At 36.3% G+C, this 23,896-nt stretch overlaps 1 protein-coding gene across 2 annotated transcripts in view; it reads right to left on the bottom strand.

Annotated features, from left to right (window-relative positions):
- ERCC6L2 (ERCC excision repair 6 like 2) overlaps window positions 1-23,896 on the bottom strand; it is a 139,485-nt gene that overhangs the window by 32,450 nt on the left and 83,139 nt on the right. For both annotated transcript variants that reach the window (XM_034646666.1, XM_034646667.1), the window contains 4 exons: window positions 18,188-18,287; window positions 8,141-8,293; window positions 4,079-4,159; window positions 1,576-2,737 (listed from right to left, as the gene is read on the bottom strand). In XM_034646666.1, the coding sequence (XP_034502557.1) occupies window positions 1,576-2,737; window positions 4,079-4,159; window positions 8,141-8,293; window positions 18,188-18,287 (1,496 nt within the window). The remainder of the gene's footprint in view (window positions 1-1,575; window positions 2,738-4,078; window positions 4,160-8,140; window positions 8,294-18,187; window positions 18,288-23,896) is intronic.

Below are 23,896 nucleotides of genomic sequence, written 5' to 3'. Positions count from 1 at the left end.
CTCCAAACTGACCCACCAGGGCTCCCAGTTGAGGGCCACATAATGAAGAAAAACTGCTGGGAGGGAGTGACAAAGAACAGGATAGGAAGATTAGGAATGAGGGAAAGAGAAGGTCTAAAGCAAAGCAGTGGGTACAGACAGAGGCAGGAAATCCCACCATTGTTTTGAGCACTGTACAAAAAAACAGATATGGATCTTTGTGAAATTAGAAAAAATTTCCTAAACTCTGCGTCACTTAAAAAATTCAGCGAAAATAATTTCTATAAAAAATGAGCAAGAGGGTCAAATCTCACAAAAATTATTATGAGAAAAAAGAATAAGCAGCAGAATGAAAACATGCCATAAACATGTGCTCACAAAGCAGATTAAAATTGTAACTGACTTCAAAATGAGGTAAAAGACATTAAGAAAATGGTAAGATACAGGAACCAACAACATAAGTCAGAAATAGAATAACTCAGAAATGGGTAGACAGGACTCAGGAAAGGTTTAGCAATTTAAAAAAAAGTCAGAAATGAAGATTAAACTGCAGGAACATAAGAGGGAACAAACAATAACTAATGCTTTAAGAAAAATGGAAAGATATTTTTCAAAAGCAAAAAGAAATGACAAAGGAGTTGAGACAATGTGACACATACTGAAGACAGGCAAAGAAAACTGAATATTTGAGTAACAGGAGTGTCTGAAGAAGAAAGCCAAATCAAAGGGATAGAAAAAGTAACTACAAATACGAGTAAGAAAGCTTTCCTGAAATAAAAACCAAATTGAAACTATATTATGACAACACTGACCCAGAATAACCAACACTGCTATGGACTGAATGTTTGTGTCTCTCCAAAATGCATATGTTGAAGCCCCAATCCCTAGAGTGATGGTATCTGACGGTTGGACCTTTGGGAGATAATTAGGTCATGAAGGTGGAGCTCAAATGAATGGAACTAGCAATTTAACTAAGACAAACATTCAAATGTAATCTAGTAAACTTACTGGACAATAATGAAGAGAAAAGAAATTCTTTGGGCGTCAAGGGGGAAGAAGAACATGTGATATGACACTTCATGCCAAAAGAAAATGAAGCCTCGTATTTAATATACTAAAGAAAAGAAAGTGCAAGTCAACGATTTTATATCTGTCAAAAATGACTCTGAAGTATAAAGGGCACAAACTGTTACCAACAGGAATCTCAGGGAATATTATTCTCATGCACTTCCTGAGCGATCTACTCGGAAATAAGCTTCTGACAACCAAACTGACAGGCGAGACACTGAATAAGGGCTGAAGAGGAGCACTGAATTTACAGTTACCTACAGGTCAAGACTACATGAAGCGTGGTGGGGGCTATGATTCAGATGGGGGCACATGGAGGGGGTCCTAGGGTGGATGACAAAGTTCTCTGTGTTGACCGAGGTGGTCTTCCTTTTATCCTGCCATCCACCCACTTCATCATTTGTGCCTCAATGTAGCATCTTGATTATAAAACTATTTTACAAGCTAATTCAAGAATCTCTTACAGAGCTATCGGAATGCACAAAACAAATATGTAACACAAAGTTTTCAAAATGTATCTATAATTACCTAAAAATTTATCCATTGATTCATACACCTGCTGTTGATGGACAACTTTCTCATTTGAAAATTTCATTGATTTTCTTGGCATTAAAGTTCCATTTTCCTTATGGTTAGGCAATTTTGAAGAGAAACTGATTTTATCTTTTATAGTTTTTGGTGTACGGCTCTGTTTAGAGAAATTGATGTGGTGAAGAGTTAAATCATCATCTGAGGATGAAAAATCATCAATAGCCTGAGAGTTACAATCTCCATCTGCTGCATTCAATTGATTTGTTTTCTTCTTTGTTTCAGAAGTGACAAGTTCCTTTTTAGTTTCCTTTTTTCTCTTAAATCTCAAAGAACTAGTAGCTCTTCGCTTTCTCGCTCTTGACTCAGAGGAAATTTCAATGTCATCAGACTCATCACTAATACCACTACTGCCTTTTCTTTTCATAATAGACTTCAGGGTCACATTCTCAGGATTTAATTGTTTTGAAATTAGCCTATTTCCTTTGACACCAGTCTTTCTATCATCACCATTACTTCTTATCTTTACAGGATTTTCTGTTTCGGAATCTTGAGATTCATTCACAAGTGACTTAAACTTTATACCATTCTTAGGGCATGTCTGAGTTGTATATTGTGTGGGAAAGACGACATCACTATCTTCTGATTCTGTGACATTCTGTAAAATGCAATGGTGGTCAGCTGTATTTTTAAAAATTTTCTCCTCATCAGACTCAGAAGAAATATTTTGTTTGAATATTTTCTCACTTTTATCAAAAATACATTTTTCATTTGGATTTAGGATGTTAGCTAATTTCTGGTGTTTTGAAGTACCAAGAGAGTCATGACTTTTCTGATAACCAACATCTTTGGCTTCTGTTGAAAGACACATGGGCTGTTCATCAGAACTTTCATCGTCAGAGGCAATATTTCCATCACTATCCTCAACTGCCTTATATTTTGTTTCAAACAATTTAGAGAAACCACAGTGGAGTAAGGTAAGCTGTCCAGGAGAACCTGAAGCTTTACTTGAGTCAGATGCTTTGTGTTTAGCAGTCTTCATTCTTGAGTTTCCCACTGGTTCATCATCACTAAAATCACTGCAGATATCACAGGCTTCTCTTGTTGGCGACTCTGCAGCTTGCTCTAGATCTCCTTGTTCTTGACGGTCAGGCTCTATAGACTACATAAGAAGCAGTCACAGAAACATTAGACAACTTCGAGATAATATCAAACCTATGACACTGGAAGGGAATTAAATTTGGGCACGTAACTAATATATCACTTGGCATTTTCCGAAGTACATTTTATAAACAAATGTAAAGGATTTAATATTACAGTCTGGTACACTCTTTTTTCAAGTTGAATAACTTTCCAAAATAAGTAAAAGTTTAAACAGAATACCACATAATCCAATTATCTATAAGGAAAACACAGAGCAGAGCAGTCAGCTTCTAAGATGTAGGGACCGATTCTGGTCTCAAAAGTGAAAAGTACACAACTTGCTTAATGTAGTAGAGCGCATTTTTCCAATCACACTTTAAGAGAAAAACAAATTTGTAGGCATTCACAANAACAAATTTGTAGGCATTAACAAAGTAAAGAATTCACAACTGGAAAATGGTTCAAAGAGATTAAAAATAATAATAAGATCTGATAGAATCTTGCCCATCACAAATAAAGAAAATATTTTAGATTTTCTAAAGTAAAATTTGCTACAAATTTAAATCCAGTATTTATTATTTTTACGTCAATCAGAGCTAAATATATCCTTCAGTTTCTTAAAAGCAAGGCTTTATTAGTAAAAGATTTGGGGAAAGTATTATCCAGTAATACTTTTTTTTTTTAAATCCAGTAATACTTCTGCCAACATTTGCTACTCACGTATTTCTATAAAGTTAGAAAAATGTTCACCCCATGTTCCAAATCATTAAACTAGTATAAATGTATAGTTAAATCCCTAAAAGCAAGAAAACACCAGCAACAACAACAACAACCTTCCACATGTGGATTCTTACTTTTAAAGGGGCCTTATGATGACAACGTAGTTTTTGTAGTATGTGAGATGACAAACTACCAAAAAGATCACAAGATCAAGGACTCAACTAAAATAAAATATGTTTGAATCAGAGAATAATTTTGATGCTTGGAAATAATAATCTTAAACATACCCTGATTACTATTTTTCCATTTAATTTTTTGGTTAGTGAAAAACTGTTTAGTTAGGTCAGATTGTTCACCTATATATACAGTATATTTAATTTTGGATTTATAGTTCAGTATAGTTAAAATTGCAGTTGGATATAAATGACTGGTGATTGTTCTTGACTTTCTCTTATGATACAAAATGTGAAATTAGCCTAGATTGTTAATTTAACTGACAGTCCTCTGACTTTGTGTCCTTCTTTTTTTAAAGAACTTTTTCTTTACACATTGAAAAATGAAGAAAAAGGAAAAGTAACTTAAAATTGTCCCAATACATATTTTCTAGGAGTCCTAGGCTACAGATTCAAAAATTGCTTACTGTTTCTTGTTTGTGTACAGGAGGTTCCTCTTTCAGCCACGTTGTGGCCGTCATGATCCCGGCTTCCACTTTGCCTTCTCTCTATAAAGAATGCAAATAACTGTAAAATATGGGGTAAAAACAACCAGATAAATAATTGCAATGGCATGCTAAAACTTGGAGTTAAGAAAAGCAAACTGAGAGCAGCTTGCTTTAGCTCTTTTTAAAAATTATTTATTTATTTATTTATTTATTTATTTATTTTTAAAGATTTTTTATTTATTTATTTGACAGAGAGACAGAGACAGCCAGCGAGAGAGGGAACACAAGCAGGGGTGTGGGAGAGGGAGAAGCAGGCTTCCCAGCAGAGCAGGGAATATAGGCTAGAACGTCAAGTTCCCTTCACTAAAATATGTTGATTGATTCCTTGGTATAATAAACATCAAATGAAAAGGTCCATCTAATATGAAACTAAAAAAAGAAAAAAAGATCCTAATTGTGTAACAGGCTTGTTCCATCTTTTGGGGAAGTATTTATGTTTTTAAATACTTTTGGTATACCATTCAGCAAAGGTACTTAATGGTCTAGATTCTTGACCATTTAATTCTCCTTCAAAAGGATGTCAATTTATTTCTCTTCTAAAGCTTTATTTGCTGACTGAACAAGGGGGAATATATTACTACCATCACCAGAATTACAAATGCCCAACTTACAAATACACATATCTACCAATGGCATGGTTCCAGCCACCTGGTATCCAGGGCAACACGTAAGAATCTCCCCTCCAGAACTGTAGAGAATGGTAAATAGCTCTTTGAGACCTTTTTCCCCCAACGCTTAGAGGCTATTACTGCAAGGGCGGGGGTCTCCATCCCAGTACTGTATTCATTGTTTCTAAAGCCAGATGGCTACAATGGATGGAACAGGCAGCACCAGAAATCCTCAATCCTATTGGAACCCCTTTGTAATAGGTAAATGGCAACTCCAGTCTTCTGTTTCTCAGGCCCAACACCTTGGAGGCATCTTTAACTCCTCTTTTTTTTCTCATACCCTGTATCTAATCCATCGGCAAATCCTGTCAGCACCACCTGGGTAATATATACGGAATGCAGCCACTTCTCACACCATCTACCACTATCACTCTGGTCCAAACCAGAGTCTCTTGGCTAGATTACTGCAGTAGCCACTTACCTGGTGTTTTGCTTCTGCTTTTGTACTTCTAGAGCCTAATTCTTAATATTTAATCTAGATCGCATAGGGAGACTATGTTTTTCTTCTGTTCGGAATCCTCTAGTTTCTTTCTGTCTCACTCAAAAGTTGAAGTCAAAGTGCGCGCATGATCTGGCTTCCTGTCGTCTCTCTGGCCCCATCTCTTGCTCCCTTGCTCATTCCACTCCAGCCCCTCTGGCTTTCCTGCCATCTGGAAACTCTGCTGGGCATACTCCTCTGGCAGGGCTTTTGCATTTGTTCCTCTGTGTAAAACACATCTTCCTCCTTCATTTCTTCAAAGAATCAATTGCAACCTCATAGTGAGCACTTCCTTGGCTAACTCCATCTAAAACTGCAATGCTCTTTCCTCGACAGTCTTCCATTTCCCTACCCTGCTCTATTTTTTTTTAATCAGGATATAATTTATATATAACACTGTGTACACTTAAGGTGTACAATATGTTTTGATACATTTATATATTGCAATATGATTACCACGTAGCTTTAGCTAACACTGCTATCATGCCACAGAACGATTGTTTCTTTTTTGTGGTGAGAACATTTAAGATCTACTCCGTTAGCAATTTTGAAGTATATAATATAGTATATAATCGTGATGCTGGGCATTAGATCTCTAGAAGTCATCTTCTAACTGCTATATTTTTAGCCTTAGAGCCTATTGTCATAATAGGCCATATGTATCATTTTTTTGGTTTATTATTTGTTTCCCCAAAATAGAATGTAAATTTTTTTAAGGTATGACTTTTTGTCTATTTTATTCTTTTCTGTATGCCTAGCTCTATGATCTGTAGTACCTGACATTTAGCATATACTCAATAAATATTTGTGAAATTAGCTTTCAATATCTCCCTAAAGGGAGACCATGATATACAGATAACAAAGTCAGTGCAAAGTAGAACTAAACTGCCTGGAAATCATCAGATTAAAAGGGTTCTATAAATGAAAATTTCTATGTCTTCAAACATTTTTAAAGGGATTTTCTACAACCTTTAAAAATTAAAAATGTATTGCAGGAAGTGAAATAATTCTTTTATCTTGTGATATATGCTTTTGTTATATAGGGCTTGGAATAATAATATTTTAAAACATTGTTTGGCCAAAAGCAGCATGAATCTAGTGGTGCCTATTTTATTATTATTATTATTAATTTTTTTGGGGAAGAGATTTATTCTAGCCTGTAAGCACCCGGCCTGAATGATTTTAAAGTTTGGCTGATAACAAATGAGCAATTTTAATTCAAAATTTAATTTAATATTGGGGTGCTGATGATGTGCCTAGTAAGAAGTTAAGCACATTTTACCACAAACAAAATATAAGACATGGAGAGTCCTGTCATTAATAAATAATCCTGGAGGAGAAACAGGATATACTTAGGACAACCAGAAAACAAGAAAACTTTCCAGTTAATAACTTGTCATACTGAATGTCTTACCTAACAATTGCTTAAGGAATAGGCTGCTATTCTGATAAAATAGAGAACTCAAATACTTGATAAGTGAGAGAAAACAGGATAAGTAATACAATGCTAACATATTTTAAAGACAATATTTTCAAATGTGAAACATAAATATACGTTGGTATGTTGGGTATTACTCTGAGAACGATGTAGGATCTGAGGGGGGTCTGGAAAACTAACAAGGTTACTGATTATAAAAAAGGAATGGGAAAGAACAAGTCCATGAAAGAGATGGCATATTCAAGAAAAAGACAGGGGGACTTTATTTTTGTTTAATTTATCTTTAAGTAATCTTTACACCCGACATGGGGCTTAAACTCACAACCCTGAGATCAAGAGTCTCACACTCTTCTGACTAACCCAGACAGGTGCCCCAGCATCCAGACAGGGGGACTTCAAATGGGCCACTGAATTCAAATCAAATAGTTACTATAAAATAAAAATTCATCAGTATACATCAGACACTGTGTAATAGTTGCAATATTCACAGGATATACACAATGCATGCCTTCCTCTTAGCCATCTTGCTTAACATGCTTACTGATATTACATGCTCATTATGTAAATGTTCTCTTTCACCTCTCATCAAGATGGTCTAAGTTCTTTAAGGAAAGGGACCAATTGTTCTTGACTCGTTTTTATGAAACTGACTAAATCAATGAAGTGCGTGAAGGTACAAAGTCCTGGAAGCTAATATCTGAGTTTTCTGAGACTCATTTTCCTCATCTATATGATGAGTGGGTTGAAAAAGATGATATTCGAGGATCTTATGATACTCATATCAGTATCAACTAGAAAACAGGCTAATACCCTTAATATCCTGGCATATCAAAGAATTTAAGGGAGTTTTTAAAAAAAGACAAATTTCTGTTTGAAGAATAAGAAACATCTGTATGCTGAGGATGAACACAACTGGGAGAGTTTGAAATATTGGTGTGGAATTTTTATTGGGAACAGAAAACAAAAATCTCCATGAGACATGAGAGTGCATCTCAGGGAGTATTTGGTAACTTTTAATCAAAACACATTTTATATTTTTGTTTATTTAGGAAAGTCTCTCTCGTCTCTTTTTTTAGTTCCTGACTTTAGCAGCTGCTTTCAAAATAATATATTTCTCTTTGCCAGTCTGAAAATGGTCTTGGAGGTCATACAATCTACTATATGTATCTGTATTTGTGTGTGTACATTTTTTACAACTATGCACGGGGAAATCTTAGTTTAGAGGCACAGTAATCCACTTCCGATTTTTCTGAAAGTCAAAATTCTAAACACAAGGCATTTTTTACTAAGAAAACCCCAAATTTCTCTGAAAAGGTACCAGCAATTATATTTCAAGTTTCCTGAGGGAGAAAATGTATTTAAAATATTATTGAAAAGGTCAGGGAACAATTTCACACCTCGAGGATGTCCCTTGTTAGACAAGACCCTTGGGACCTTAGTTTGAAGAGATTATAGACCCCAAAAAGCTCTCCTCGATGCTCTTTTGATCCTTGAACCGCTTCAAAATATCGCTTGGCATTTTCACTTCCAACCACCACACAGTGAAGTTGCTAAAACAGAAAAAAACACAAGATATTTTTGAAGTGTTTGCTCCAACAATATGTCAGAATTTCCTGGCATTCCCTGTATATACACAGCTTTAGCTGGAGCAGGCAGAATCTCCTTAGGGAGGAAATTTTATTTTAATTTCCCTGGCAGATGTTGCCATTATGGTGAAATAATAGTAATCGGGCCAGTCTTATTGAAGAAGAGCTCTTACATTTCCTATTTTATGTGTTTTCTACCAACTGAGTCAAGATTCCATCACTATGCAATATTCACTTGATGTAAAATGTTTAATGATAAAATCATACATTTGAATACACTTTTCTCCTTTCCAGATTCATTACAACAGGAACTACTTTTAGTAGTTTTACTGACAAAAATATCACTATTTCACCAAGTTAAATTATAACCTAAGTAATTACATGATAACTATGTTTCTGTCAAACTAATTGTGGCCATCAATTATATAGTCAACTAACAGCAAAAGCCCAATCACTGTTTAGAAACATCGCATCTTTGAAACACTTTTGAACAGAGGAGAAACCTTGAAGGACATATACCACTTTAGTTAACAACAATAGTGTATTTCTTTATTCACTAGATATTTTACTAAATGCAATGTAAATACAATGTGATTAACCCTATGTACACTTTAAAGTTTCTTGGAAGAAACAAAGACTGCACAGAGTGGAACATAACTTCAGTCTATTGTTTATGTAAGGATTAGTAAGAAGTGATACTGTATTGTGATTTAAGTTGATTTGTACTGTAATAAATTACTCTAGCCAACTAAAATAATTGTTATTAATAGCTGCTGTGTAATATTTGTACATTCTCTCATTTAATAGCTACCTATTAGACATTATTATCTCCCTTTTAGAAATAAAGACTTAAGTTTAGAGAAATAAAGTGTCTTCTCATAGCTGCCCAGCTAGGAAGTGTCATTTCTAGAATTTATACCTGGATTTGGCTATATCCAAAATTTAGACTTGTAACAATTTCTCATCTCCAGGATGTCCCTTTTAAAACAAGACCCTTGGGAACTTAGTTTGAGGAAGCTTTGGATCAGTATCCAGGTTGATCAGATGGTATCAATATTCCAGAAACATAGGCTAGAGTCTGGGAAAAATAAATCTCCATAGCAACTGATGTACCTGATGGTCCAGTTAATGATTTTACCCTTTGCTACTGACTCTCCTTTAAACACTGTATTGTCAGACTGCAAACTACTAAATATAATCACCAAAGTAATTTGTAAGCATTAATGTGCATCTTTATAGGTTCCCTACTGAAGTTTTACAACAAAATTTATAGAAAACACATTATTTTGTACATAAAATAAGTTTTTCAGAGTGGCTCCAGTAAAAGTGAAGGTCAGATACATCCATCTATAGGCTGCTATAAGAAAATAATGCTAGAATTAAAGAGCGTGAGGGGAAAAAAATCAGTAATTGAAAAATATAGCTCAGTTTCTGGCTTAAGAAAAACTCATTCAAGACTACAAAACGTTTGGATTTCTTCATAACAATATACAAGATGTACAAGAGGTAGAAAGAAAAGAAGTAATGTTCGTCATGTTAAGGAGTCATTCTTCCAGTTTCAAGGCCAGTAGTGTGGCATCTTCATATAATTCTGACCCTCTGCTTCTGCTGTTACATTTCCTCCTTCTCTCCTTTCTCTGAACCTCCAGCCCAACTGTTCCCTTCAGTGATTACACTGGCTCACCCAGAGAATCCAGGTGGGTTTGTGGGATTAGGATGTGGACATCCTTGGGGGAACATCATTCAGCCCACCATAGTAAGGACGTGTAAAAAGAATGATAGAGGCTTGACAAAATGCCACAGAACCCACTTTGAATGGGTGCTCACTGGACCAAAGTGAGACAGTTTTAACATCAAAATATACAGTGAAATTCAATAGGTCGTAACCTATTACTAATACTGGATCCCATGAGTCCATACGGAATAAATAAGTATACAGAAAAAAATGAAAAAATCTTTTTTATGGTAGAATAGCAACAAATAAGAAGGAATCATGGAAATTGAAAAGTCACCATCTGACAATCATCATAGCGGTAGCTGATTCAGGTGGGACTTACCAATGAATGCTAAGGCTGATGGGTACAGGCTTAACAAGGAACAGGATATTGGCATAGTCTCAGAGGATGTCCCCATAAAATATTTATCAATCATAAAGGGAAAAAACGGTGACTCTGCAGTGAAGAAAGCTGACAGACACAAAACTGACTGGAAATAAAGGTCACCACCAAGTGCCTTCTGACCAACGCAATGAGAAGAGCATAGAATTGTTTCTAAACTATTCTTGCCAGGAGTTCTTGACTTGAATCTGGACATGAGGAAACATCAAATGGGCCTACTTTAAAGGAGAGCTAACACAAGGAAAGGCCTTACTCTTTAACACTGTGAAGGTCACGAAAGACAGGGAAAGCTTGGGTAACTAATGACTCTAGTTTAAAGAAAACTAAAGAGACATGAAAAGAAACACTCCACGACCACGATCCCGGTTTGGATCCTGAACCAGAAAAGAAAAAGGAGACAAGAAATTGCCAGGAAAGTTGGTGAAATCTGAATGAGTTTGGTGGATTACAAGGTAATGTTGTATCAGTGTTAGTTTCCTGACTGGGATAACTGTATTCTGGAGAGGAGAATAGAAGGAAAATCAAGTGCAGAACAGCACACAATACTGAGTATTCACATGCATAAAACTATTTTTATATGTACATACAAAGAGGAGAGTGTCCTTCCTTGAGGAAATACACACTAGAGAACTTAGAAGTGATAAAGCTGCAACTTTCTCTCAAATGGTTCGGAAAAATAAAGATCATGGCTGAGGGAAAGAGAAAAGCAAATGTGAAAAAATGTTAACAACTGGGGAATTTGGGTGAAGTTTACTGGGTGTTCTTTGGGCTATTCTTGCAATTCTTCTGCAAACACAAATGTATTTTTTTCTTTTTTTTTTTTAAAGATTTTATTTATTTATTCGACGGAGATAGAGACAGCCAGCGAGAGAGGGAACACAAACAGGGGGAGTGGGAGAGGAAGAAGCAGGCTCATAGCAGAGGAGCCTGATGTGGGGCTCGATCCCATAATGCCGGGATCACGCCCTGAGCCGAAGGCAGACGCTTAACCGCTGTGCCATCCAGGCGCCCCAACACAAATGTATTTCTAAATTATATATATTTATTCACCTTTCATATATATGTATCTATATATACCGTACTCATGTTTGGAGCATTTCATATAATCTAAAGTTTGGCATTCAGAAATTAAGGTGAACTTAGATTATATGAAATGCTCCAAACATGAAGGAGTACAGTTTCTTTGTAGGTGTTTTATTTTTTAAAAGTATAAAATGTCTGAATACATTATCACAACAAATGCAAACAAAATATCAAAGTGAAAGTCCCCCTTGAATAAAACAGATCATCCTTCATCAGTCTTAGTAACACTGTAATGTTTAGGTATATCCTTCTAGATCTTTTTCAGTGCAGTTACAGCTATTTATATATACACACAGAAATAACTTTATGCATCAACATAACTGATAACCTTGTTCTGCAAGTCAGGTATTTTGGTCCCACTTAAGAACGTCTTGGACGTCTTGCCAGATCAGTACACCTGCTCTATAATTTTTTTTTCTGTTGCGTGTATCAGAATTTATGTTATTATTCTGCTACTACAGGACATTTAGGCTGTTTCTTTTTTCATTTTTTTAACAAATACTAACAATGCTGAATATAAATCCTTGTTATCCTTCACTGTGCGTATACGAGAGTATTTCTGTCAGACAGATAAGGAGAAGGAGCTATGTGTTTTAAAATGTTAACTTAGCCTATAAAATAAATGGACCAAGTTATATTCTCAAAAATAGTACAAGTACCTCTTTACAAATACTCCCACCAACAATGAATAGTATCAATCTCTCTATATCCCTAACCCCTCCAAAACAAAAACCCACGTACAAAAAAGTTTTTGCAGAATGTGCATAACACAGTATTGTTGTATTTTATATTTCTAGATTACAACTATGGTTAGGCATCTTTTCCTATATGCATTAACCATTGTATTTTTCCTTCAATAAAATGCCTAATCATAGTCTTCTGTGGAAGTTTGTGGAAGTTCTTTATGACTATAGATGCTAATCCTTTGTTTACTATATACATGGAAATTTTTCTCCTAGACACTGTTTATTTTTTTTTTCTTTTAAAGATTTATTCATTTGAAAGAGAGAGAGAGAGAAAGAGAGAGAGATCCCGCACTAACCGTGGAGCCCAATGCAGGGCTTGATCCTACGACCCTGAGATCACGACCTGAGCTGAAACCAAGAGTCAGACACTTAAACCACTGTGCCACCCAGGCACAACCCCCCAAAACTCTTTATATTGATTATCTGGACATTAAAAAGGGGTATACAGGAGAGCGTTTCTTGGTTCATATTCATGCATTTTATACTATTTCTTAGCTCCATCTTTAATAATGTGTATCTGGTATTTTCTGATTTGTTTCTTAAAAATTATTTTAATTTTTTTATTATTACATTCAATTAGCCAGCATATATTATTGAGGGCACGTGTGGTGATGAGAACTTGGTGTTATATGCAACTAATGAATCGTTGAACACTGCATCAAAAACTAATGATGTCCTAGACTTTTTAAATTTGGCTTGTAGGTACTTTGTCATACAGTTTCACATACAAATGTAGTTAAATTTACAATATTTAGGGGCACCTGGGTGGCTCAGTCATTAAGCATCTGCCTTCAGCTCAGGGCATGATCCCAGAGTTCTGGGATCAAGCCCCTCATCCGGCTCCCTGCTCCACTGGGAGCCTGCTTCTTCCTCTCCCACTCCCCCTGCTTGTGTTTGCTCTCTCACTGGCTGTCACTCTGTCAAATAAATAAATAAAATCTTAAAAAATAAAAATTTACAATATTTACCTTTGAGGCTGTATTAGTTCCCTAAGACTGTTTAAATGAAATGCCACAACCTGGATGCTTTAAAACAACAAACATTGATTCTCTCACAGTTCTGGAGGCTAAAGTCTGACATCAAGATGCTGGCAGGACCATGCTCTGTCTGGATGTCCCAAATGAAGACCCTTCGTCCCTGTCCATCCTTGGCATTCTTGGTTTGTAACTGCATCACTCCAATCTTTGCCTCCATCATCAAAGTCATTCTCCCTCAGTGTCAGTTTGTATCCAAATTTCCCTCTTACAAGGATATCAGTCATTGGATTGGGGCCCACCCTAATCCAGTAGAACCTTATTTTAACTTGATTACATCCGCAAAGACCCTACTTCCAAATAAGATCCCCTTCATGGTTACATACAGGGGTACAGCTTTAACATATCTTTTCTTTGGAGGGTGCACATAATTCAACTTCTAACAGAGACTTTATTAAAGATTTTTACATTCATGCTCATAAGAGATATTGGCCTATAATTTTCTGTTCTTGTAATATCTTTGGCAAATTTTGGTATCAACATTTTTCTTTTTAAAACAAGTTCTAAGTGTTCTCCTCCTTTTTAAAAATTTTTTGATTATGTTATGTTAGTCACCATACAGTACACATCCTTAGTTTTTGATGTAGTGTTCCATGATTCATTGCTTGCATGTAACACCCAGTCCTCCATGCAATATGTGCCCTTGCCCTCCTTAATACCCATCACCAGTCTATCCCATTCCCCCACCCCCCTTCCCCTCTGAAGCCCTCAGTTTGTTTCCCAGAGTCCATAGTCTCTCATGGTTCATTGCCCCTTCTGTTTATCCCCCTTCATTCTTCCCTTCCTTCTCCTACTGATCTCCCTGCTATTTCTTATGTTCCATAAACGAGTGAAACCATATGATAATTGTCTTTCTCTGCTTGACTTATTTCACTTAGCATAATCCCCTCCAGTCCCGTCCATGTTGCTGCAAATGTTGGTTAATCGTTCTTTCTGATGGCTGAGTAATATTCCATTGCATATATGGAACCACAACTTCTTAATCCAGTCATCTGTTGAAGGGCATCTCGGCTCCTTCCACAATTTAGCTATTGTGGACAATGCTATGAACACTGGGGTGCATATGGCCCTTCTCTTCACTACATCCGTATCTTTCCCTCCTCCTTTGTTTTCAAAAAGAATATTAATTGACAGAATTCACTGTGGAAGTCATTTAGGTTAGGATCTTGTTTTATGAGAAAGGTTTGAATTAAAAATTCACTTTCTTTGACAATATAAGGCATTATTTTCTCTCATTTGAAACCATTGCTCCTAAAAATCCAGAATCACTAGTAGAAGTTAGATGTTTATCTAATCCTAGAACTATCACAGGTAATGTTTTTTTTTTTCTCCTCAGAAGGTTCTTCTCTAGAAATTTAAAGGACTTTTCACTTTATCCTTGGTGTTTTATAATAATTGAAAAATGGTGTCGTAAGTGTGGATCTATTTTCATTCGTCCTGTTTAGCACTCGTATAATTACATGAGCCCATGTAATTCTTGGACTCTTTGTTTTCTACTTTTTATAGCTTCTTCCTTTATTTCGAGTTTTTTTTCATTTCCTTCTATTCTCCTCTTCAACTATAAGACTGGAATAGAACTTCTAGACCTAGAATTCATTTCCCCTAACTTTTCTTACATGTATTCTTTGTCTTTTTGCTCTGTAACCTAGAACAATTGTTTAGCTCTCTCTTTTAGATGAAAACATTGCTCTCTGATACTCAGGTTATCTCTGGAGTTCTTCATTTCCTGGATGTTAATGGATTCTTTTTCTGGTAGTCTGTTCTTATTTCTAGGATCCTACAACCTCACTTTTTTTTTTTAAGATTTATTTATTTGAGAGAGAGAGAGATAGTGGAGGGACAGAGGGAGACAATCTCCAAGCAGATTCCCCACTGAGTGCAGAGCCAGTCCTGGGGCTTGATTGGTCCTATGACAAATGAGATCATGACCCGAGCCGAGATCATGACCCGAGCCGAAATCAAGAGTTGGACACTTCACTGACTGAGCCACCCAGGCGCCCCCTCAGTCATCTTTTGACAATATTACTTGTATATTTTTAAAAATTTATTTTACTCTTTTCTATTAATTTTTGTCTTTTCTGACATTAATTGTTCTTCCTCTTCCGCTATCTCTTCTCCTTTTTGAGTGCCTATAATAGTTTCGATGGCTCTTTTAACAAATTATAAACTTGGTGGCTTAAATCAAAAGAAATTTACTCTTACAGTTCTGGAGCCCAGAAGTCTGAAATTAGTATCACTGGGCTGAAATCAAGGTTTTGGCAGGGCCATCCTCTCTGCAGATGCTCTAGGGGAGAATCCATTCCTTGCCTCTTCCAGCTGCTGGTGGCTACCAGCATTCCTTAGCATGTGACCACATCACTCCATTCTCTGCTTCTGTGGTAACACTGTTTTCACTTCTGTGTCAGATTTCCCCTTGCTTCTTTCTTATAAGGACACTTGTGATTTAGAACCCACCTGGCTAATCCAGGCTAATCGCCCCATTGCAAAATCCTTAATCACGTCTGTAAAGATCCTTTTTTCCACATAAAATAACATGTACAGATTCTAGGGATTAGGACTTGGTATCTTTGAGGACCATTTTCATAGTGTTTCTTTTCTTAAACTGTTCAACAATTATTTTTTGTTGGGTATTCATCTGTCTTCAAATACCCTACATTCTTCTCTTAGCCTACTGCAGTGATCATTCAGAGCAGGGACAGGGCAAGTATTTAATTTTCTGGGCAACAGGAGGGACTTTCTTCTCAATTTCAGCAAAATATGGAACTCTGTCTTGCTTCTTTGCTTCCAGTATTTCTATTTACTGTTCCTACTTGACAGCAGACACCTCTGTTGGCTGTAATTTGCTGCAATTGGGGTAAGATTGTACAGGGTTAATCCATCTTATTAGGTCATCAATGATATACCAAAGACAGGGCATCAGAGTCACCTAAGACTCCCTACATTTTTTTTTAGTATTTGCTGACTCTAACTCAGAATATCCGGAAACTGTATCTACCCTTTTTAATAGTCTCTGAGTTTAGTTTGACTTCTTCCTTCAATCTGATCCCAAATGCCTTTTGTCTTTTAGGGTTCCTTATAACTTCTGGGCCACAAATAGAACTCTTCTTACTTTCCAAAATTTTTAGTTTTTTAAAAACATCATTTGTGGGGGTACCTGGGTGGTTCAGTTGGTTGAGTGTCTGACTCTTGGTTTCGGCTCAGGTCATGATCTCAGGATCATGGGATTGAGCCCCACATGGAGTTCCACACTCAGAAGCAGAGTGTGCCTGAAATTTCCTCTCTCCCTCGCCCTCCGGCCCTCCCCCCACTCCTGCGCACTTGCTCTCTCTCTCAAATAAATAAAATTAAAAAAAAATCATTTTTGGATTTCTTTTTCCCCAAGGGATTTGAGGAATACTCAGAAAGCTAGCTAGAGTGTGTATGCCATATGCACTCTTGGTTCAAAGTCCAGTCAACCTTTAAATCACATCTCTTGCCTTTTCATCCCACAACTGCCATATTATCCTACTTGTGCCTACTAAATTGTATGGCTGAATCTTTCCTAAAGGGCTCATGCTTTAAAAATATTTTAATAAGCAAGTAGAGCATACAAACTTCTAAAAACTGACATTATCCTCATCTTCTGAAGTAACAGTATTATATAGTATATATACAAACACATATATATAGTATATATGTAGAAAATTACTACATATATATAGTAATGGGACAGAAAAATTACACTGGATTGTGACACGTCTAAGACAGTATTCTAAAGAACTGCTCCTAAGATGAAAAGGATAATGTTCTACTTTTTTCCAACACTGGTTAAGTCTATCTGAACAAAATAATGTTCAAGTAGTTGTGCTGCACCAAAGAACAAAAAGATGAAAGGTTTCTTACAGAGCTAAGTGCTTTAAGAAAAAACAAAAACTGCTGTGTACAATTCTATTTTTAGAATTAAGAAAACAGCATAAATTTAAGATTGGATCATTCTTAGGTTAACTACCACCACATGTGGCAGATGTTTGCTCTTAAATAGATGCCAACGGAATATATAGGGAGTAATTCAAATTTAACATTTATAATTAAACTTGAACCTCATTCCAGATCTTCTCAAGTGAGCAATTATAAACTAAATAAATTTGGTTCATTTAGAGACATAAATGGTGAAGTAACTGACATCCTAAGGATATTAGAGAGTTAATAAAGTTTCAGATGAACACTAAAAGCACCAGCACAGTCGTTAGCACACTATTCCTGTTATTCCATTTACTGGGGTGTCCCCGCGTCCCAGTTTTATTATGCACAACATGAAATGGTTGCATCAGATATCTCTAAGGGATTTTTCCCTTAGTCTTCGTTCAATGGTACAGACAGAAAATGGTAACATGAACACCTACCTGGAAAGCTTTCTTAAGTCTGGAAGTTGGTTTAGGTAATATGCCGCCCAGACAGCTGTGAGATCAATGTGTCAGCACACCTGTATCCCATCTGTGGCATACAATTTTGTCTTGGCCCACAGACTGGGGAGCTGTTGACCTTGCTACTCAAATTGTGGTCTGCAGTAGTGCTGGCACTCCTGGGAGCTTGTTAAAAATGTAGACTCTTGGGCCCCACCCAGAGCTACTAAATCAGAATGTGTAGTTTAAAGTTCCCTACGTAATTCATACACATATTAAAGCTTAAGAAGTACTGCTCAAAGAAAATTTCAGCTCTGAAGTTCAATGAACATAAGAATCTGTTTTACAGAATACATTCTACAGTGTATTTCATAATCTTATTAAATTCCATATTATCATTAGAATAAAATGAAAAACATATTTTTACACAAATTTCTGAAATTTTTGAAATAGACAAATGTTTACTTCCTAATTAGGAAAAGGGAAATATATTTACCTGCTTGTATACCTGTCGTAAGTACATGATCTCCTCCACAGTTCCCAAAGATATCAGCCTAAACACTTTCACATCCCTGCACTGCCCAATCCTATATGCTCTGTAAAAAGATTAAAAACAAAACAAAAATCAAATGAAACAACTTTGGGTTCAGGAGGTAGCTTTAGGATAGAAAAATGGAATGTTACTAAAATTTTAATTTAAAAAGAAACATACTCACAGTTTACTGTATGTTAATTATATAAACCTCAAAGAAACTGTTGAAAATGGCGGAGGGGAACGGTTAATCAACTGGCAAGCCTACGGAAGCACAGATCTGCAGCCCTAGTGTCACAGAGATTTCTGTCTGACTGAACCCCTCCGTGGACTAGCTGTTTTGAAATGGACCACAGTGCTAATGAAAACAATAACCTGACTTACCACACTGGTTAACTACAGGTCTAGGCCTGGGAGCTTCTCTCAAGTGAAGGCTTTATTGGATGTTCTGAATGAAGTCACCATTCGGTGGTTTTTGTTTTTTTTTTAAGATTTTATTTATTTATTTGACAGAGAGAGAGCATGAGCAGGGAGAGGGAAAGGGGACAGGCAAAGGGAGAAGCAGATTCCCCACTGAGCAGGGAGCCAGACGTGGAGCTTGATCCCAGGACCCTGGGATAATGACCTGAGCCGAAGGCAGATGCTAAACCTACTGAGACACCCAGGTGCCCCAAAAGTCACTTGTTTCTAAGTATTTGTTACAGTCATGGGCTAGGCGGTGGGGGTCAGGAGCAAGGCCATACCACCTCAGGCTTGAAACTGTTAAAATCTGAGGGAAATTTAATTTTGACCTTGTAAAGTCACTCTATTGTTGTATCTGGTTCTCTCTCTGCCTCCTTCACCCATTGCTCCTCACAGAGAAGGGCTTTACTAGAGGGTATCCTGGGGCCCCAAAAATCTTGCACCCACATAGGGGAATGGGGGATCCTGTGGCACAGCACGGCCAGGGTAAGTTACCACATTCTTACTTCCATCTTGCAGCCTAGATACAGAGGGACTCACAATCCCTTTGTCTCCTGCAATGGAATGGAGAATACATATTCTTTAACCTTTACAGACAAAAACCTTACAACATGTTATTTTGGACCTATGCTTCATCAATTTCTAGGTCCATTAAGAAGGGATATGTTAAGTTATGGTCTTTTTACTAGGAAAACAAGTGTTGAGAAACTGTTAAACAGTATGTAGGTCTGTATCTTCATTTCTCTCCTTGATTCCTCCTGCCAGAGTCAACTGAAGGGCAGGGAGGGAAAGAGAAATGCTGTTCATTTAGTTTTTTTGGCAACTAACTTAAACTGAGTACCAAAACACAGTACCCTGAGATAAATATTAGGTCTTAATGGCCCAGATGAAAAAGAACAAAATTAAAATAAATGTTGTTAAGATTTAAAAAAAAAAAGCAGAGATTTTTCTGTGGCTTTCATTTGATTATTTTCCTTTACACCTGTTAGTAGCGAGAGGCTGGTTAACAGTGTGGGCTCTGCAAGTCAGGGTACGTGAATTCAGATCCTGAAGTCATTGGCGGTGAACTTGAGCAAATTACTTCAATTTGTTGTGTCTCACCTTTCTCACATAAAATGGGTATGATAATAGTGCCTATTCCATAAAAGTTTTGGTATCAGGGTAATGCTGGCCTCATAGAATAAGTTAGGAAGTGTTCCTCTCTCTTCAAGGTTTTGTAAGAGCTTCAGAAGGACTGGGTATTAATTCTTCTTTAAATGCTTGGTAGAATCCACTGGTGAAGCCATCTGGTCCTGGGTTTTTGTTTGTTGGCATTTTGATGACTGATTCAATCTTTTTATTAGTTGTAAGATTTATTCATATTTTCTACTTCTTCATGACTCAGTCTTGGTAAGTTATATTTTTTGGAATTTGTCCATTTCATCTACAACATCCAATTTGTTGGTGTACAACTGGTTATAGTACTCTTAGAATCCTTTCTATTTCTGTAAAATCAAAGTAACGTCCCCTTTTTCCTTCAGATTTTAGTTATTTCAGACTTCTTTTTTTCTTAGTCAATCTAGCTAAAGGTTTGTCAAGTTTGTTGATCATTTTGAAAAAAAAAACTCTTGGTTTTATTAAATTTTTTTCTATTGTTTTGAGTCTCTCATTTATCTCTGTTCCAATCTTTATTAACTTCCTTTTGCTAGCTTTGGGTCTTCATTCTTCTTTTCCTAGTTCCTTAAGGTATAAGGTCTGAGTGTTGATTTCAGACCTTTTTTTTTAAATGTGTTTACTGCTATAAACTTCTCTTCGTACTTCTTTCATTCATCTCATAAGTTTTAATACATTGTGTTTTCATTTTCATTTTTCCCAAGATATTTTCTAATTTCTCTTGTGATTTCTTTTATAACCCACTGGTTGTCTAAGAGTGTATTGTTTAATTTTTAAAAAGTTTGTTTATTTGAGAGAGAGAGAGAAAGAGAGAACGAGTGCCAGTGGGGGAGGGGCAGAGGGAGGGGTAGAGAAAGAATCCCAAGGAGGCTCTACCCCCAGTGTGGAGCAGACTTGGTGCTCCATCTCACAACCCCAAGATCATGACCTCAGCCAAAATCAAGAATCAGACATCTAACCGACTGAACCACACAGGTGCCCCATTTAATTTCAACATATCTGTGGATTTTCCAGTGTTTCTTCTGCTGCTTTCTAATTTCATTCTATGTGTTTAGAAAAGAAACTCTAAGATTTCAATCTTTTAAAATTTATTAACATGTTTTATAATCTAACATATGGCCTATCATGGAGAATATTCCATGTGTTACCTGAGAAAAATATGTATTATGCTGTTGTTGGAAGGAGAGTACTGTATATGTTTGATAGGTCCAATTGTCTATAGGGCTGTTCAAGTCTTCCTTTCCTTCTTGATCTCCTGACTGGATGTCCTATCCATTATTGAAAATGGGGTATTGAAGTCTCCTACTGCTATTGTAGAGGTATCTCCCCTTCCAATTCTGTCAATATTTGCTTTAATATTTTAGCATTCATTTGTTTGGTACATTTATGCTTATAATTGTTATAGCTTCTGGATGAGTTAAATTAAGAACTATCACTGTATACTATCCTTTTTTTGTCTTTTACAACAGTATTCAAAAGTTTATTTTGTCTGATATTGGAATAACCACCCTGCTCTCTTTTCGATACTATTGGAATGGAATATCTTTTTCCATCCTTTCACTTTCAACCTCTGCATGTCCTTAAACCCAAAGTGAATGTCTTATAGATAGCATATAGTTGGCATATGGTGTATTGTTTTTTAATCTATTCTGCCAATCTATATCTTCTGATTGGAGAGTTTAACCTGATTACATTTAAAGTAATTAATGAGGGGAGTCTGGGTGGCTCAGTTGGTTAAGAGTCTGCCTTCAGCTCAGGTCATGATCCCAGGGTCCTGGATCGAGCCCTGCATTGGGTTCTCTGCTCAGCAGGGAGTCTGCTTTTCCCTCCCACTCTGCCTACTCATGCTCTCACTCTGTCAAATAAATAGATAAAAACTTCATTAAAAAATAATAAATTAATGATACAGAAGGACTTACTTTTGCTATTTTGTTTTCTATATGCCTCATGGCTATTTTGTCCCTCATTTTCTCCATTACTGCCTTCCTTTGTGTTATGTGATTTTTTTAGTGACAAATTTTGATTCCTTTCTCATTTCCTTTTGTGTATATTCTACATATTTTCTTTGTGAAGATTATATATAACATCCAAAAGTTGTAACAATTTATCTTAAACTGATACTAATTTAACTTCAATTGCATTAAAAAAACCCTCCTTTACAGCTTTGCCACCCACTTTTATGTTAATGATCTCACAAATTAAATCTTTACATATTATGTATTAACAGATTTATAATTATTTTTATGCATTTGACTTTTATTTCTTTTTTAAAGATTTTAAGTAATCTCTACACCCAATGTGGGGCTTCATCTCACAACCCCAGATTCTCATTTTCTTTGTCTTTAACTTTCTACAACTTGATAATGTGTCTCAGTGTGAGTCTCTTTGGGTTTATCCTACCTGGAGTTTGTTAAGCTTCTTGTATTTGTATATACATATCTTTCCCCAAATTTGGGATGTTATTATTTCAGTCATTATTTCTTTAAATAGCTTTGTCTTTTCCTCTCTCTTCTTTTGGATTCCTATAATACGTTTATCAGTCTATTTAATATGTCCCATAAATTCCTTAAGCTATGTTCATTTTCCTTTGTTGGTTTTTGTTGTTGTTGTTGTTTTGGGGTTTTTAAATTTTTTTTTACTCCTCCGATCTGTCTTCAAGTTTGCTGATCCTTTGTTCTGTCTTAGTATGATGAGTCTTTCTACTGTTTTTTTCCTGCTTTGTTATTTATATGTATATATACATAAATATTTATATATATATGTATATATATATATATCTATATTTCCTATCTCTTTGCTGATATTCTAATTTTTTATATATATATTGTTTCCCTGATTTCCTTTAGGTCTTGTCCATAGTTTCCATCTAGCTGTTAAGGTTAGGACAGTTGTTTTAAACTCTTTGTCTAGTAAGTCCTATGCCTGTGTTTCTTCAGGTATGGGTTCTGGAGAGTTTGTTCCTCTGAATGAACTATGTTTTCCTCTTTCTTTAAATGTCTTGTGGGTTTTTTTTTTCTGTTTTTGTTTGTTTTGTTTTAAAAAGTTGGCCATTTGATAAAATAGCCACTTCAGTCTTTGCAAACTAGTATGGAAAACAGTCATTAATTAGTAGGGTATATCTTGAGTCTTGGGAGCCGCTCAAGATAAGGATTAAAATCTACTTTGGTCATTTCTGGTTATGTATCCTGCCTGGGTCTACATGTATGTGTGTGCTTTTAAATGTTTTAATTTCCCAGAGTCTCATTTCAGTGTCTTCTTGGGGCCTTAGACATATTCTATTACATCCGCCACTGTAATATGTCCCAGGGATAGAATCCCACTGCAGCTTTAATGCACCATGGGGCCTATCACCGCTTTCAACAGCTTCTGCCAGTCCAAGATCCAAGCTATGCCACCATTACTCCTCTAAGCATTGTCAGGTAAAATAGAAACCATTCCCTCTGGCAGCTTTCAGACAGGTAAGAAAGTTGCAAAGGATGATATTTTTTTTAATTTTTTTAATTTTATTATATTATGAAAGTCACCATACAGTACATCCGTGGATTCGATGCAAAGCTCGATGCTTCATTAGTTGCGTATAACACCCAGTGCACCATGCAATACGTGCCCTCCTTACTACCCATCACCAGTCTATCCCATTCCCCCACCCACTCCCCTCTGAAGTCTTCAGTTTGCTTCTCATGGTCCATAGTCTCCCATGTTTCATTCCCCCTTCTGATCACCCCCCCTTTCTTTATCCCTTTCTTCCCCTACCGATCATCCTAGTTCTTATGTTCCATAGATGAGAAACCATATGATAATTGTCTTTCTCTGCCTGACTTATTTCACTTAGCATTATCTCCTCCAGTGCCGTCCATGTTGCAGCAAATGTTGAGAATTTGTTTGTTCTGATAGCTGACTAATATTCCATTGTATGTATGGACCACAGCTTCTTAATCCAGTCATCTGTTGAAGGGCATCTCGGCTCCTTCCACGATTTAGCTATTGTGGACAATGCTGCTATGAACATTGGGGTGCATATGGCCCTTCTCTTCACTACGTCTGTATCTTTGGGGTAAA

This window comes from Ailuropoda melanoleuca, chromosome 17 (genome assembly GCF_002007445.2).
Source record: "Ailuropoda melanoleuca isolate Jingjing chromosome 17, ASM200744v2, whole genome shotgun sequence".
Lineage (NCBI taxonomy): Eukaryota > Metazoa > Chordata > Mammalia > Carnivora > Ursidae > Ailuropoda > Ailuropoda melanoleuca.
This window is presented reverse-complemented; position numbering and strand designations above follow the sequence as displayed.